The 16,935-nt window shown below is 38.6% G+C and overlaps 1 protein-coding gene across 2 annotated transcripts in view; it reads left to right on the plus strand.

Moving 5' to 3' along the window:
* The window catches only part of PPP3CA (protein phosphatase 3 catalytic subunit alpha), a 315,325-nt gene extending 300,490 nt beyond the window's left edge, over window positions 1–14,835 (plus strand). Inside the window, exons 12-14 of one of the 2 annotated variants that reach the window (XM_019660761.1) lie at window positions 5,852–5,949; window positions 9,008–9,037; window positions 12,132–14,835. In XM_019660761.1, coding sequence (XP_019516306.1) covers window positions 5,852–5,949; window positions 9,008–9,037; window positions 12,132–12,328 — 325 coding nt within the window. In that variant the 3' untranslated portion in view covers window positions 12,329–14,835. The remainder of the gene's footprint in view (window positions 1–5,851; window positions 5,950–9,007; window positions 9,038–12,131) is intronic. The other variant, XM_019660762.1, reaches the window with a different exon arrangement.
* Window positions 14,836–16,935: the final 2,100 nt, after the last annotated feature.

Genomic DNA, 16,935 nt, shown 5'->3' on the forward strand with positions numbered 1-16,935 from the left:
GAAATGGGCTAAGAGTGTTCAAGGCCCCGGAAGACAAGTGCAAAAATCCTTAGCTAGAAATGAGGTCAGCAGATTTGAGGACCAGCATGGAGGCCTGTGTGGCTAGATGTACTATGGGGACAAAGTACTATAGAAAGATCATAAGCTCAGTTGATACCTCTGCACTTGGTTATTTATTGTGCCTCAGATTCACCAATAAATACTCATTCCTTTCCCTATCTGAAATCTCTACGAGGAGGAGTAAAAACAGCCCCAGAATTACCATATGAAAGTACATTTAGGGATAAAGGAGAAGCCTTTCTTAATAGTAAAAATTGTTTCCATCTATGTTAGTTAGTCCTCAAACCACATGGAGGTGGTAGGAGCAATGCTATACGAGTAAATCATCAGTAGGTCTTAAACTAGAAATCCCTTCTGGTCCCCTGCCTATTGGTACATAAAATGTAATTACTCCCAGCTGAGAAATGATCTGTTTGAACCCAATGGTGATCAGTGACTTGACTAAGATGCCACATACTGATAGAAAATAAAAACAAGGTATATTTTATTGCTTTTCTGTTGTATAATAAAAGTGTCTCAGTAAATGTGTGAACAACAGGGGAATTACATCCAGAGAAAAATAAGTTAAGCTTAGTAAGTTAATATTGAGCATTAAATGTGTACCATATACTGAGTTAGGCAACATGGATACTAAATTGGAAAGCCAGACATGTAGACAGTAAACTATTATAAGTCAGTGTAACATGTGCTAAGTACATGAAGATAGGCTCCGCTGTGGAAGAGGACGGCAAGGAGCCCTGTATTTCCTGAAAGGAACGCTCATTACACGAGCGCAGTGAAGGATCGGCTGGCTTCCACTGGGTGGAGAATTATGGGGAAGGCATTCCTGGAAGCTGAGCAATCGTCCAGGACACAGTCACACAGTCCTAAGATCAACATTTTATGGGATGCTGGTTAAGTGCCAGGTGCCATGCCCCATGGTCTACGCACTTGTCAGGAATCCACACAACTGACTTGCAAGGTCAGGTTGACCTCAGTAAGGAAACTGAAACTGAGAGAGGCTAAGTCACTTGTCCAAACTCAGTAAGCAGCACTAATGAGAGGCTGATTTGAAAGTGAACTATGTAGTCAATGAATTCCACGTATTTAAAAGTGCTGGATAGTTAAGACATGAAGGTGAGTGAGGAACCTAGTAAAAAATGAGGCTGAAAATGTATTGAAGGCCAGGTTCTTGACGGCCTTGAATACTAAAGCGTTTAAATTTTGGGGCACAGGGAATGAGGAATTAGGGAATGGTTTTCATGAGGTGAGAGGCATACTCTAACCCATGTTTCTATATTGTTTGTTAATGACAGTGTGGAGATTGGATAGCAAGGTGACTTATTGGTGTCAGGAAGAACATTTAGGAAGCTATTGACATGACCCAAGCAAAACTAGGCTATGAGAGGAAAGATTCAAAGGAAGGGACAAGGGCTGGCCAAGTGGCTCAGTTGGTTAAGAGCTTTCTCAAGAGTGTGAGCTCTGAGCAACAGGGTCACCGGTTCAATTCCCGGCCCGAGCTGAGCTTCCGTGAGGTGGCATGATGGCTCAGCTAAAAAAAAAAAAAAGAAAGGACAAATTTAAGGAATGCGTAAAGCTGGCAGTTTTAAGATGTAGTGAACGGATGTGGATGGTGGCACACATTTCATTTGTTAGGCCTAGCTGACCAACACATTCCCTACATTTTGATAGTTTGTAACATTCTCAGAGAACCAAAAGCCTATCTGTCAACAGCCCTTGCAGGTCAAGTGTAGCAATCCACCAATCAAATGGATGCACATAAGACTTTCTTTCGAAATGAACATCTGAGAAAGCAGCAGGTAGGGAAGGTGATTTCTCTGTTAGGTGTGGAATCTGAGGAACCAGAAGTAGAAAAGCATCTTTCTCGGCATTTGGGAGGCTAACCACACAGCATAGGCATGGGCTTGGGTGTTGTTTCTAAACAGCAGTGGCAGCATTTCGCAGAGCAGACCCCACAGTGTGATAGGTACTGGTAGTTTTTCTGGCTGCAGAACATTCTAGCCTGGCTCTCCGGATCTGTGAGCTCTCTAATACTCTTTAATATACCTGTGTACTGTTAGAATTAGCTGGAATACAAGAACCCTGACCTATGCAGGAGGTGATGAGAGAGAGGACTAGTGTAAGAATATTCCACAGAGTTACTAGCCCATGAATTAAGAGGATGTTAGTTTTGTTATCTAAGAAACAGGAAGTGTCTCTCCATTTATATATTTAACAGATTTTATTGAGAGGATCATGATAGGTTGAATTTGGCACATTTTCCTCTGGGATGCTGGAGGAATATTCATGTAAAGGCGGTTAGACATTCTGCCCTGGAGCGTCAGAGAGAGGCGAGCGTTAGAAATGCAGACATGGGAGTGAACACAAAGCGGAAACAGCATAAACAGATGTTCTTGCCAAGGGAGAGAGTGCCGTGCCGGTGGGAGAAAAAGCACCCTGCACAACAGTGCTTCCCAATAGAAATGTAATGTGAGCCACATCAGTAATTCTAAATTTTCTAGAAGCCACAGTTTAAAAAAGAAAAAGTAGGAAGAAACAGGTGAAATTAATTTTAATAATTTATTCTGTTTAACACAGAATTTTATTGCTTCAGCATATAGTCACTGTAAGACTCACTAAAGAGGTATTTTCCATTCTTATTTTCACATTCTTTGAAATCCAGTGTGAATGCTACAGTTCCAGCACATCTCAAGTTATGTTTCAAGAGGTTAAGTGCCACGGGCAGCTGGGGGCGCCCTTATTAGAAAGCACAGGTCTGGACATAAAGAAAAAGATCAGCCAAGGGACTGAGGAGGAGACAGCAGACGAGGAAAAGAACCAGGAAAGAAAGGGGTACAACCCAGGGCACAGAGTCTTTCAAAAATGGGGGGCCTGGTTATCAGTGGGAAATATGGCAGAGATGTTTGTTTGAGTGAAAACTCAGCAGAGATGGTTGGAATTGAGAAATGGGGAAGCTGCTAGGAACCTTTGAGAGCACAGGTGTCTCCTGAGGCAGGAGTGGCTGTCAGAATGCAGGGAGATTAGGGGGTGGGGGATGGGCGAAGTAGGTCAAGGGGAGTAAGAGGAACAAGCTTCCAGTTAGAAAATAAGTCACGGGAAAGCAACGCACAACATAGGGAACATAGTCAATACAATCAGAACGACTTCTTACAGATAATTACTATGTCCGAGTTACCATTTTGTAAGGTATATAAATGTTGACTCAGTATGTTGTACACCTGAAACTCATATAATGTTGTATGTCAACAATAAAAAGAAAATGAAAAGAATATAGGGAGAGGAGAAATATAGTTGAGTGAGAAAGGGAAAAGGGGACAAAGAAGCCTGATTTTGAATATGAATGCAAAGAGAGAAAAAAAATGTTCACTTCATTTTTCCAAATCAATCTATTGGCATTCAGAACATTTCTTTTTTATGTAACCTCTAGAGGTTTGACTGCAGAAGCCTAAAAAGGTGGAAATACCTGCAGGAAAGTAAACAGTGACTAATTCACCATCTCAAATCTAATATTTTAAGTAAACTCTGCAGTGAAGGTTACAGAAATATGAAATATGCATTAATACTGCCATTCTCCATTCTATTTTCTTTTGACTCATTTGTTTAGGAAATGTTTTTTCAGTGTTGGCTATGTCCCAGGTGAGGCTCTGGTCTAGGCACTGTGGATACAGCAGTGAGCAAAGCAGACAGAAACCCCTGCTCATGTGAAGGTTCTCTAGCCAGGGTGTAGTGAGCAGTGGAGCCCCCAAAACAAGGAAACAAACTCTATAGTTTTTCAGGGGTCATAAGTGCTCTAGTTAAAAAAATAAAACAGGTAAGGGGAGATAGGGAGGATAGAAGGCACCTGTGATTTTAAATAGCGTTCTCAAGGAATCCTCACTAGGATGAGCTGAGCTGAAGGCAGGAAGGGAGTGAGCCATGCAGATGTCGGGGAGAATGACAGAACAAGTAACAGCTGTAAAGCATGTCAGAGGGGTGGTAGATTGAGGGAAGGGGATTATCAGTTTGTGAGGGGTATAAATTCTAACTAGTACATTGTTTTGTACACCTGAAACTAATAATTAAAGTGAACACTGCTGAGCCCTAAGGTGGGGGATGCCGGGTGTATTTGAGGAGACGCTGGTCTGAGAGATGGGTGAGGATGGAAGAGTGTGGATCGGGGGGGGGCTCATTTTTTAAAGCTCGTGTCAAAGGTAAAGATTTTCACCCTTCCCGAGAAAAGAAGCCATCGGAGAGTTTTGAATAGAGAAGTGACTGGAACTGCATACGTATTAAATTAAGGTTCAGCCTGGCTGCTACGCTGAGAATAGTTTATGGGAGGCGGGGAGGAAGAGGTGTAAGAGCAGGACAAGAATGGAACAGAGAGACTAGTTAACAGGCTTTTGCAGCAACCCAGGTAAGATATGCTCGTGGCAAGGGAAATAAGTCAGTCATAAAAGACCACATGTTGTATGATTTCCTTTGTATGAAATTCAGAGAAGCAAACCTACAGAAAGTAGCTTACTGGTTATACAGGGCTGAAAGAAATGGGGAGTGACGTCTAAAGGACAAAGAATTTCTTTTTGGAGTGACGAAAATGTTCTAAAAATGACTGGTGTGAATATACTAAAACCATTGATTGAATCGTACACTTTAAATGAGCGAATTGTATGGCATGTTAATTATATCTTCATGAAACTGTTTGAAAAAGAGATGAGGGAGTAGTATCGTGAGAAGTAATAAGATACAGGAAATATTTTGAGGGTAGAGCCCTCAGATTTGCTGACTGAGTAGATATGGTATGAGAGAGGATAAAAGGAGATAAAGCGGGGGAGTCTTAAGAATCAGTAAAAAATGGAGTTGAAGAAAGATTATGAAAGAGTAGCAGATTTTGGGGCAGTTTTCTGTTCAGGTCATATTAGATGACATAAAAATTCTGTTCGGGTCATATTAGATGACATAAAAATGTGGGTAGGTGTTTACACATATTATAAACATTGGATTTATAAAAATTTAAACGTTTTTATAAACGTTATGTAGGATTACAGTGTCTGCTAAAGGTATGAGGTTATGCCTATTTCATGGTTATTTAAGCATTATGATTAATGCTGTGATTAATAAATATAATAGAGATAGTGAACATAAAACTGATTGTAAAACATTCGTCATCATAATAAAATGATTTTGTATTGGCACAGCAGCAGTAGGAAAACAGGCTGCTGAAAAAGAAAAGCTGGGAAATTTTACCAGTTGCATTATTGGCTGGTAGCCATTATTTTGCTTGTTTATCATATAATGTCAGAATTCCTTAACAGCCCCCCAAATGTAACTCCTGGTTTCCTAATCCAAAGATGGATTTTTTTTTGTTTTTTAACCTCCCATATACTCTCTGGTTTTCTCTCCCAAGTCAAATCAGCATCACTCCTTTTTGCTGAGCCTTGACTAGAAAGCTTGCATCAATCGTCACTCCCCTTGGTTCATTCTGAGCATGTGTGGCGCCATGATGATGCCCAGCAAACACTTTATATTGTAGTGCCTGGTTATTCAATCAGAATTGTTTTCTGTATCTCCAGTACTCAGAAGAGACTGAACCATCACAATTGCATAACTGTAAACTGTATCCTAGTCGTGTACATGTACATAACATGACTTCAGGAAAATATAGGATGTTTTAAGTTTAAAGAAAAAAAAAATCCACAGAGCCAAGACGTAAATGCGAGTTGTTATATGATTTTTTTTCTTTCCAGTCTTTTCTTTTTCTTAAAATAAAAGCTCATGTCCTCCCCCCCCCCCGCTTCCCCTTGTGCCTTTGCAGAGAAGAGAGTGAGAGCGTTCTGACGCTGAAAGGCCTGACCCCCACCGGCATGCTCCCCAGCGGAGTGCTCTCTGGAGGGAAGCAAACACTGCAAAGCGGTAAGCAGGCCCCTTGGTATGACTGTGTGCCCAGAGCACCTCAGTCAGCTGTGTCATTAGAGCCCTGAGTTATTCATGCCTTTAAGATTGGTCTTAGTCTTAAGTTCTTCTGAGCTCAAAGAAGGACTGAAACCCCACATCAGCTTGACCAGTCATGTCCCACACACTAGCTCCCTCGTTCACTGGAATGGAGTCTTTGCCCCACCCTGCACGTCTTCATTTACGTGTTAGCCACAGTCCAGGCCTCTCCGTAGCACAGCTCACTTAGGTTCCCTACATGCACAGATAGGTTTGACCACTTTGATTCGATCACTTGCTAAAAACAGATTTTCAATTACATTTTACTAAATGCTCTGGTTATCTATTTGATGAATGAAATAAACACACAAGCAAACACACACACACACACACACATACACACACACACCCCTAAGTCTAGATTTCAGTGGAAAATGGACGAGGACTATAAAAAGGGTGATTTGATTATTCACATGAATAGAAATTGAGAGTCCTACAAGTCTTTTCTCTGATTTATAAACCCAAAACATAAGAGACTGAGTAGAATCACGTTTTATTTTTGGAAAGAATGAAAACATTTCCTTTAAAATAGAGATTTTGTATTAAAAGATGTAGCTTTCTTGGACGAGCACTGTCCATAGACCTTTTTGTGATGATGGAAATTTCTATGTCTGTACAGAAGCCACTGGCAACATGTGGCTATTGAGCACTTGAAATATAGCTAGTACAACTGAGAAACCAAGTGCTTTATTTTTTCTAATTTCCATTAATCTGATTTACATACCCACATGTGGCTACTGGCTGCCATATTAGATAGCATGGTACTATACATTTTTTCACTGTTGTTACTTTTGTTATCTATTTTAACTAATATTATCATTAGAGTGTTGTTTTAATAATACTCTTTGGAAGTGTTGCTTTTAGATTAGATTTTAACAGAAAAAAATGAAAACAAAAATTCACTAATTTTCAACAACCTTATCCTCTTGCTTATTTTCCTAGATCTTTCCCTGAATCTTTTTTGTGTGCTTTTTTTTTTTCTCCCCCTATCTCTGTCCCTCAATCTAGAAGGTTCAGGTGTTCTTACGATTACATTATTTATTTAGATACACCTCTTTTACATAGAGTAATGTTCAATTTCATGAATACGGTAGTGCTGAATGATCACATCCTAGCAGCATCACTGGAATTTTCTTTATGTTCATGTGAATTTATTCCAAAATCAATATTTTTGAGTGTCCACAAAAGGAGAACATTTTCTAAATGAAGATAGGAAAATATATCATATTGAAATAAATTCCCTCTTTGTAGCTAACAGATATCTTAATAACTTTTTTTAAAAACTCAGAATTTTTCCCACCAAAGTAAACATGTTGTCTAAAACATTAGCATAAATGGATCATTTATATGCACAAAATGCACAGCTACATAATTGACTGACATCTGCATAGTTTTTGATAAGCACATTTTAAGGTACTACAAGTGTATTATCAGAAACTATGGCTACATTTGCTTTAGAAGGATATATTTAATAATGGGCAGTACATATTTCTAATATGGCGGTGCTGGTGTGGGTCCATATATTTTGCTTCACTTTTAAATTTAAGTTATTTAAGTTATTATAATTCTTTGTTTTGTTTCCAGATTTTCACTGGTATTTTAATGTGGTTATTCAGTTTCCTTTTCTATTACTTTACTTTAAATCCATTGTTTGTGTTATTTTGTGTTGAACTCACATACATACACACACACATAAGAGTCATAAGTTGGAGCCTCATTAGTCCTGAGAATTTAAAAACAATATACATTTTAAACCACATCTATTAATACAATTTCAAAATTCATTGTCTGATGCCTTTCAATTTGTCCAGAAGGAGGAACTGCTTCAAGTTTGACTATTTCTTCTCCATGGTGGTAATCATCCTCCGTTCTTATAAGGAATTTAGAATGTACTGTAAGTAAATTATAGTGCACACTTGGCAGTTGCCCTAGATTTTAAAACCTTAAATTATAAGAAATATGCAAATTAAAGTCAAGGGGTAGAATTTTAATAGTAAACATTTTGGAGTTATAGAAAAGTTTTGCATTTTTTCACTTAACTAGGGAACTATCAACTAGCCTTAATAAGATAGCAAGACTCATACACCTGTACACTGGGAATTTAAACCCTAACCTTATTATAAAAACTGCTGATAAAGCAATGGGCTTTTAAAGTTTTGCCTCTGAAATATGCTAATGTTTCAGTACTTAAGCAGCCTTTTCTTTAAAGTGCTGATAGAATTATTGCTGCTATTGGCATATTACCACTTGATTGTAACATGTCAAGAATTTTGTTCCAAAAATGATATTCCAATAAGAAAAACTGATTTTAAATTGGATTGCTTGGCAAAAGAAGCCCAGACTATATCATTCCTTCTATTTTCTCTTTCTTCCTCACCACTCTAATCATGCTCAGCATTTGTCTTTAAAGAATCACATGCATTATCAACTCAGACACATTGATTTTATTCTTCCTCTAAATTTACACCCTTCTGCTTTTCCACTGCAGTAGACAACCAGGCTATTTAATATTAAATAGCGTGAATTACCCCCACTGACTCTATGGTATTGCTTCAAGTTCTGCCATTTTGGCTGGCATTCTAAAACCGTAAATCACCAAGCATAGCAATTGTTTTATTGACATTTGTGTGAATAAAATGCACATTTTAGATTGACCTAGTCCCTCATCAGTTCAATCTAAGGAAAAGAAACCTTCCCTGCGTGTTTTACTAAAGGGTTAATCATTTTGTCACTTATTTAAGTGAGCAGAAACCAAAGCAGTTCACTCAGAGAGCTGTAGTCATCTCACAAATTAAACTTATCATTTTGTTGTGTTTTTCTTTCTTTTTAGCATTTCTGTTGTGTTGTCTGTGCCAGAATCCAGCACTTACAGGAACATGAAATTCTCTTAGCTCCCTTGATCGTCACTGATTTGTTCTTAGAGTTAAAAATCCTCTGCTCATTTTTCTCATTCATTTTGCACCCCCTTTCTTCTCTTCAGCTACTGTTGAGGCTATTGAGGCTGATGAAGGTAAATTGGCCAGTCCCCTTTCTGTTGTACCTGCAACAGATAAGGGCTCTGCTGGGTGTATTCATTTTCTTTTTGCTGTAGCTTGTATAGAGTGTGTGGGTGTTGGGCTAACAGTTGTGGCTCAGTATTAACCAAAATGTTCTTGCTTTAAAGGGGAAAATGTCCTTTTATGGTTTGTTTGTTTGTGTTTTATTTTCCCTTAAAGCTATGTTTGACTTTGTATACAATGAACCTAGGATAATCACAGAAAACAAAAGGATTATATATCTTGACCGATGTGGGGTGGGGGTTATGGCAGCTGTTTTGACAAATAACGCATAAAACAATATTCTTTGAGCTGAACCATGTCCCTCCCTCAAATCACTTCAGTCAGCACTGAAAAGGAGAGAATAGAAATAGCTTGATGAATTCTAGTGTTCAGAAGTTTCTAGCAAGAAAAAAAGATGTCCATTGGAATAGTGCTTTGTTGTAGTTCAATATAATTTATGTCTCTAAAAAATTCTCCAACATGAGACAGCTGTGTAAGAGATAAACAGTTCTGCTGCTCTTATCAAATTTGAACCTACTGGCATTTGTATACAGTTGGCACCAGCAAAGTGGCTGTGGAAGTGGCCGGTGACAAGAACAGTGACTATCGAGTAATCACTCCACTGATTGATGTTGACTGAGTGTCTGCTTTGCACCTGGCCCTGTGCTAGATGCCGCAAGGGAGATCACGACATGTCCATCACCACCTGTCCTGGCTCTGCTCAAGGACAATAGAGTGGACCCTTTAGCAATTACTTTTTAATTGAGTGATTTTTAAATATATAGTGATGAGAGAACTGCTTATCAACCTAGTTTTTAATGTGATACATACCATACCCTCTGGAAATTTGAAAAAGAATAATTTGAAGTTCCCCTTTAAAACAAAATTCTTCAGTTGTATTTTGTTCTTGCAAGATAACTTTTGTATTTTTCCCAAAATTGTGTACATACAGTCCTTTGATACAATGTAAAAAGTGCCACTTTAGACTCTTTCATTTGTACATGATTTGGATATGGTAGGGGAATCAATAGCACTGTAAGAGAAAATACAACTGCTTCCTAAATAGCAGTGAGTCAACTGCTATTTATGTGGGAATTCTCTATTCCTCTTGGCAAATTCTAATCTGCAGTGTGCATTCTCGTTGATAGTTTGGCTGTTTTCTGTGGTTTCTGTGACTCTGTGTTGTGTTAAGTATACTACCAATGTAAATTGCTAATACCCATTGTCTGACCAGCAACTACAGCACAGCACATTCTTCTGTACCAGGATAGACAAAAAACGATTAGAAACGGAGCCCCATTCCAAACATACTCATTGTCCTAACTAGATTTCGAATTTCTACTTTACCACCTATTGGCTTCTAAAACCAAGAGATTCCACGTTTATCGTTGAAATTAATAAAATTGCTTCTTAAATTATCATGATGATGAACTTTTTATATTTATTATTTATGATGAAATAGTATTCATAGTAGTTTAGAAAAAGAATAGAGTACCGCTTTGTGCAATTGTTTCGTCCCTTCATATAATTGAGTTAGTTTTCAGGATGGATGCTCATGAAACAGCTCTATTATTTTGCAATTTATTACTAAATTAGAGAAGAATTAAGAAGCTTTGCTTTGGGCCTTGGTCTTTCCCCGTTTCCCCATCTTCTTCCTCTCACAATTGACTAGTCACCATGATGCTAACCTTTAAAATGCAGAGGGGGAACAAACTATTTCTCATCGTTTAATGAATTTAGAAGCAACTGTGTTAATGTCTTTTAAGAATCTCATCCATACTAATCAAAGGCACTGCACATATGTGTAGGAGTGGCTGGCAAAGTTTCAGCTTGAAACTGCTTTCCTTTCTTTCCTGAATAAGGTGGGGGTAGGATAAAAGGTACCATGAAATTGTCCTTAATCAGCCATGGAGATGCAGCCCAGTTCAGCATCGGTGATTGGCCCTTCAATATCTGGCCTGCACTTCACAGGAAGTAAAGCAAACTGATGTCATTGGTTCCCCATTTACATACTTTATTTTCAGCTTACTGGTTGGTGCACCCACTGAAGAAATCATTAAGTTTCTTGCACAAATGCCTTATCTATCTCTGGAGCACACTTAAGGGTTACTGAAAAACAAAATTAAATTTTCATTGCTCCCCCCTTGAGAATTCCATGGTTTTGTTGAATAGGGCCCAAATCAGTCCTATTCATTTTTGCTGAAATACGTGAAAGGCATTTTCACTGTGTTCCTCTTGAACTATCACTAATGTCTACATTCATCTACCAAAAAAGAGCTTTTCCTTTGATTTAGGCAGGAATGGCTACCAGATGAACATCAGTTTGACCTGTTCGCTGCTGAAGGGCAGAAAACGTTTTCTCCTTAGTGATCTGATCTTGATTTTTCTGAGTTTCTCTTACCTTGTCACCCACTCCACATGCCTCCAAAGTTGAGTGGAGAAGTGGGAGTTTATAACATTATTTTTTTTTTCATGCTATCATTGATTTGTTTGCCAAGAAAGTCTTTCCGGGATTCTGAGATGGCCAGGAAATGCCCCAAGTTCATTCCTTTTATCTCCTTTTAGCTTCTGCTCTAAGTTCTTTACCAGAATTTTAGGTACACCTGACTCTACTGAATTTGCCATGACTAGCAGAATGGAATGGTAAAAGTAGGGCTGCGTTCCAGCCTAAGTCAGGGCATTTGATGCAGTAGCCCAGTCATGATGTGGCCAGTTGATGCTGTGTTGGGTCGAGAGACCGGTGCCCCATAGCAACTTTCCTGTTTATATATCCGCTTCGGATTTTGTTGATCTAAACTTTCATGAAGACAAGAGAAATGTTTCCATCTTACGTACTTGAAGAGGACATTTTGGTTGGCAAGAGACATTGGCTATTTTCAAACCTTTTGGTTATCTTCGGGTATGGTAAGGAGTCTGTTGTGTTGTGTTCAGGTCCCGTCACTTGTTCTCTACTAAAGGATTCCCTCTCTCACTGCGAAATCTCTAACATCACCTGATGCGGCAGCTGGGCCTTCTGTCTTCCTCTGGCTAACCCGATTTTTTCTTTTTTAATGATTTTCTGTTTAGCTATCAAAGGATTTTCACCACAACATAAGATCACTAGCTTCGAGGAGGCCAAGGGCTTAGACCGAATTAACGAGAGGATGCCACCTCGCAGAGATGCCATGCCCTCTGACACCAACCTTAACTCCATCAACAAGGCCCTCGCCTCAGAGACTAACGGCACGGACAGCAATGGCAGTAATAGCAGCAATATTCAGTGACCACTTCTTGTTCACCCTGTCCTTTCTTTCCTTTTTTTTCTTTACTTCTTTCTTTCTTTTCTTTTCTTTTTTTCCTTTTTTTTTTTTTTTTGGAGCTGCAGGGCATGTTGAGGATTGCTGCCTATCAGCAGTTGGATGTTTTGCCTCTGAAGGTAGCTTATTTGCTGTGGGGGCCAGGAATTGGATTCAGTTTACACTATCATTTAAAAAAAAAAAAGAGGGAGAGAGATAATGAACTATATTTTGGTGGGGGTGGTGATTGCACACCTCTTTTGGGTATGCCTTTTAAAAATGATTATAGAAAAAAATTAAAAAGAAAGCTAATGCTAGTATACACTGCAATGTTAGGGAATGAACATGTTTTCCTACTGCATTGGGAACTTCTAGATAGGTTAATGAAAAGTCTTTTATTATGTTACTGGACACAAAAACTTTGTCTAATTTCTTACTCTATTGTACGTTTACAGTTGCAGCACTAAAAATGGATGACATCAAACATTTTTAACAAAATGATGTACAAACTAAATAAGGACTATTTATTGATAATGTTTTGCTACTCTTGTCAGACAATGGCTATACAATGAATTAGGCAGTCTTAAAAAAAAACACAAAAAAAACAGAAAAAGATAAAAAAAAAAAAAGAATGTTGCAAATTTGTTAAAATGCCAAAAAGGACAGTTTAATTTTGTACAGATTATGCTTACCTCAGGTTTCTTTAGTGTGCTTGAATGCCCTTCTTTCAATATAACACTTACCTTATTAATTTAGAAATGAATATCTTTCTGTTTCTTTTCTTTAAGTTTTAAAAAACTGGAATAATTACATCTATCCTTTTTTGCTGTTTATATTTAGGGGTTTTGTTGATAAATCAAGTCTTGGTTGTGGCTTGCTGAATTAAATATTTATGAGTGGTGCATTTTTAAATACAGTGAACAAGACACCATATTAAGTACAGTGATAAAGCATCTATATTCTGTAAAAAAAAAATCTGCCTATGCATGTTTTTTAAGAAAAAAAAATGGCTGTATCGGCCTGTATGGGACTGTAATGCGCTTAGTGGTCTGACATATACTGGAAATGTATGTATACTGGCGTACTTTATATTCTCTAAAATGCTTAATGCCTTTGAAATTTTGTAATCAAAAAAGCTTTGAAAAAATCTAAAGGGGAGAGTATTCTTAAAAGTTTTTAACATAAGCTTGTCAGTGCACATATAGATGGTTAGCATGTTTAGCAACCTTGTGAAATTTAAATAAGTTTGTAGTTACATGTGAAACTCTAAATGCATGGTAACTGTTAATGTCATAATGGTTTAGTTATTTTGTTCTGTTCTGTCATGTGCCACAGATACGTACTTTTTTCACTTTTTTCCCTTTGTATATCAGTTACGGGTTACAACTGGTTCATTCTGAAAACAACAACAAAAGTCCATTCATATTTTTTAACAATTGTATAAGTGCCCAAGTAATTCACTACAGCCTAAAGCCTTGCCTTTGTAATTTGACTTCTGAAATGTTGGCAATCAAGCATGCACTTGTAACAATGACAAAGAAAAAGCATTTTATATTACTACTCAATAAAATGTGCATGAACTTAAAGAACTCTTCATCCTTTCACTGAGTCTGCTGAAGGGATTTCTGTGCACAACCACCATTGCTGTCTTGTAGGTGCTGGGCCCACCACCGTGCATCACAGATCTACTCTTACTTAACAGGCTTCTCTGAGGGCCTCGTGATCTAAGGTGTGGTGCCTACTTCCGCTGTAAGAAGCTTGGTGGCTTTGTGTCTTAAATCAAAAAAGAGAAATATATTTAAAGAGCAAATGCCATCTTCTGGCTCCCTCGAGTATGGGAGCCAGTTAAGAAACCAGAGCATTCCTTTTTATTGACAAAACAAAATTTGTTATCAGGTTGTTTCAGTTGTATTGGATGCCCTGTCTGCTAAGCAAAAAGAACTAAGCTACTAAGTGCATTTTCATCACAGAAGAGAGCTGCATTTGTATTGATATAAAATTTGTGTACTGGCGCTTCAGCTAATATCTAATCACCTGAAGATTTAAGACACACCAAATTTCACTTTGTTCCTAACATTGTTCATTTTCAGTGCACTTTGTTTTATGTAATAAAGTATGCCTGTTATATTAAATAATAAAAATATGGCAATTAGTGATAGCGTACCAAAACAAAAGTGTTCTAGATATATATTCTCTGACAAAGACTATCCAAATTTATTTTAATGAATCCACACGTTTTCCCCTCCGTGGATATTTTTCCATCCAAAAAAAAAAAAAAAGATATCCAAGGAAAATATTTAGATGCAACTTATTAAAATGATGTGAAAGAAATGGTAATTCTGGTACCAAGGTGTTTATTTTATTTCTTATAACTGCAGAGAAAATGTCCTGACAAAAAAAAAATTTTTTTTTCTTTTTTTTTTTTTGATTCCTTTCTTTTACAAATTGTGCTGAGGCGACTATGGCATAGAAATAAACATTTGACATTAAAATAAGCATTTAATGTGAGTATTGCTTGGTCTTTCTGGTCAGTAGTTAGGATAGTAAATACTGTATATTTTTGCATAACAGTTCAGCCTATTAAATACATCAATGTAAAAATGAAGTTATTTCTCCAAAAGGGGTAACACTTCCAGACCATGGGTTATGAGGTATATCTCCTTCACTTTGGGAGAACCCGTTGAATTCTGGAGTTGCTTATGCCAGTGAATCCTCGGCTATGTGCACGTGCACACACACACAACCTCCTGCCCCCTGCCTTCCTTACCCACCCCCAAGGTGACTTACCCCTCATGGGGTTCAAACTCAGTGCTTAGTTTTCCTCTAGCTTGTCAAGAATTAAGAGCTAGATTTGACCCATCCTATCTCAGCAATTTTTCTTATCTGAAATATTCTCTACTTATAGCCTTTTAAAATATTTTCTGAAGCAAAGAAAGAAAAGTCATCAGAGACTGAACTAGTGTGAGGAGGGGGCTGTGGGGGAGGGGGCAGAACGCCTCCGTGCGTGGACGATGACGTGCCCTTGGGCAGAGCGCCAAAGCGGAAGGGTGTTGTGGTGTCAGCCCAGACAGCGCTATGGCTAAGCTGCTGAAACTCCAGCTTGAGCTTGCCCTGAAAGATTTCTTTCCTTCCCACCCCCGCCACATCCATGGGAAATCATAACTTTTAGTACACGTCCATTTTTCTGCCCCCAAACCAGGGCCCCTGGATGAAGTCGGCACCATAGTTGGGGCAGTGGGAATAGCCTTACTGAAGTGTCTCATGATTTTCTTTATGTGCCCTACTCACTGGATCTCACCTGTCACACTCCATTAAGGAGCAGGGACCTTTCAGCTTGCCCTGCCTGAGTGCCTACATTTCTTCAAGACTGGAAGCTCCTTGAATTGGAAAAATCTAAGAATCCCCAGACTAAAAATACTTCCCTTTCCTCTGGTATGTGGCCTTCCACTGTATTCACTCCACAAACATTATTCCTCTGCCATATTCCTCTCACTGCTCTCAGTTCTTATTTTTTTCCACACAAAAAAAATGTCTGGCAGCCTTGACAGTGTATCAGTTTTCATTACGATGTTAAATGTCAGCATTCCATCAAATAGTGAGTGAGTCAGTGTCTGGCTTAACACTGAGCTGCTTTTTAATGCCATTTTTACTCTCTGTTTTGTGGAGGTTTCTTTCATATATAATTTAAGGTAATGCTAACCAGCAAAGCCCTTGATGAGGCCCTTTCATGATAAATTCATTTTTTTTTAAATGCATCCGTAGTAACAGGAGGCAAGAAGTAGCGAAAGAAATGTACCTATTTCTGGTGATCACATCTTCACAACATGGACAAGTTGGAATGCATGTTGGAGAACTGAGACCCACCAAGGAGAGGGTCCCTTTTAAGGAAAGACGAGAGACCTAAAAGGTGAACAGAAAGAGACATGATAGCTACAGTATTGAGCTGGCTATTCCCAAAGACCTGGCTTAAATCAGGAAGATGCCTACTTATCATAAAGTAGAAGTTGCTAATGAATGAGCTGTTTATCCAGAGCCCATTGAACTGCAGGAGGATGTGGACGCCTCCCCTTCGTTGGATATGTAAGACCAAGGTCAATGGGACTCAGGGCCCCCAGCACCTCCTGAGTGATGCTGAGTGGGAGGAGCTCTGCCAAACTGTAGAAAGGACTCTCTTCAAAGATAATAATGGGGACCTTTAAATGATTCAGTCTTTTGGGTGCATAGAACATTGATTTGCAAACTGTTCCCTAGAACCCCATGTTTACAGAAAAGGCTGAGCTTTCTGCATTGACGGAAGCAGCCCTCTTAATTGTTTTGCACATTGAGCTATCAAATTTATCAGCTGAGAAGTCTCCATTAGATTCACACAGCTCAAAATAGATGATTATAGGATATTAGCTGAGAACAAAGTTGACTTAAACTCGAATCCTATGGCATTCTTGTCAAGTTACACTTTTAAATCATCTTATATCAAGTGCTGGGGTATCTAGGTGTCTTCCCAGCAGCTCCACATTCTCTACGGGACTGTCTAACATCCTCAAGGGGCCACGTAAGGCCGTTCGTAATCTGAACCTCACCGGTCTCATCTACCTCCA

Source organism: Hipposideros armiger, unplaced genomic scaffold (genome assembly GCF_001890085.2).
Source record: "Hipposideros armiger isolate ML-2016 unplaced genomic scaffold, ASM189008v1 scaffold_328, whole genome shotgun sequence".
Classification (NCBI taxonomy): domain Eukaryota; kingdom Metazoa; phylum Chordata; class Mammalia; order Chiroptera; family Hipposideridae; genus Hipposideros; species Hipposideros armiger.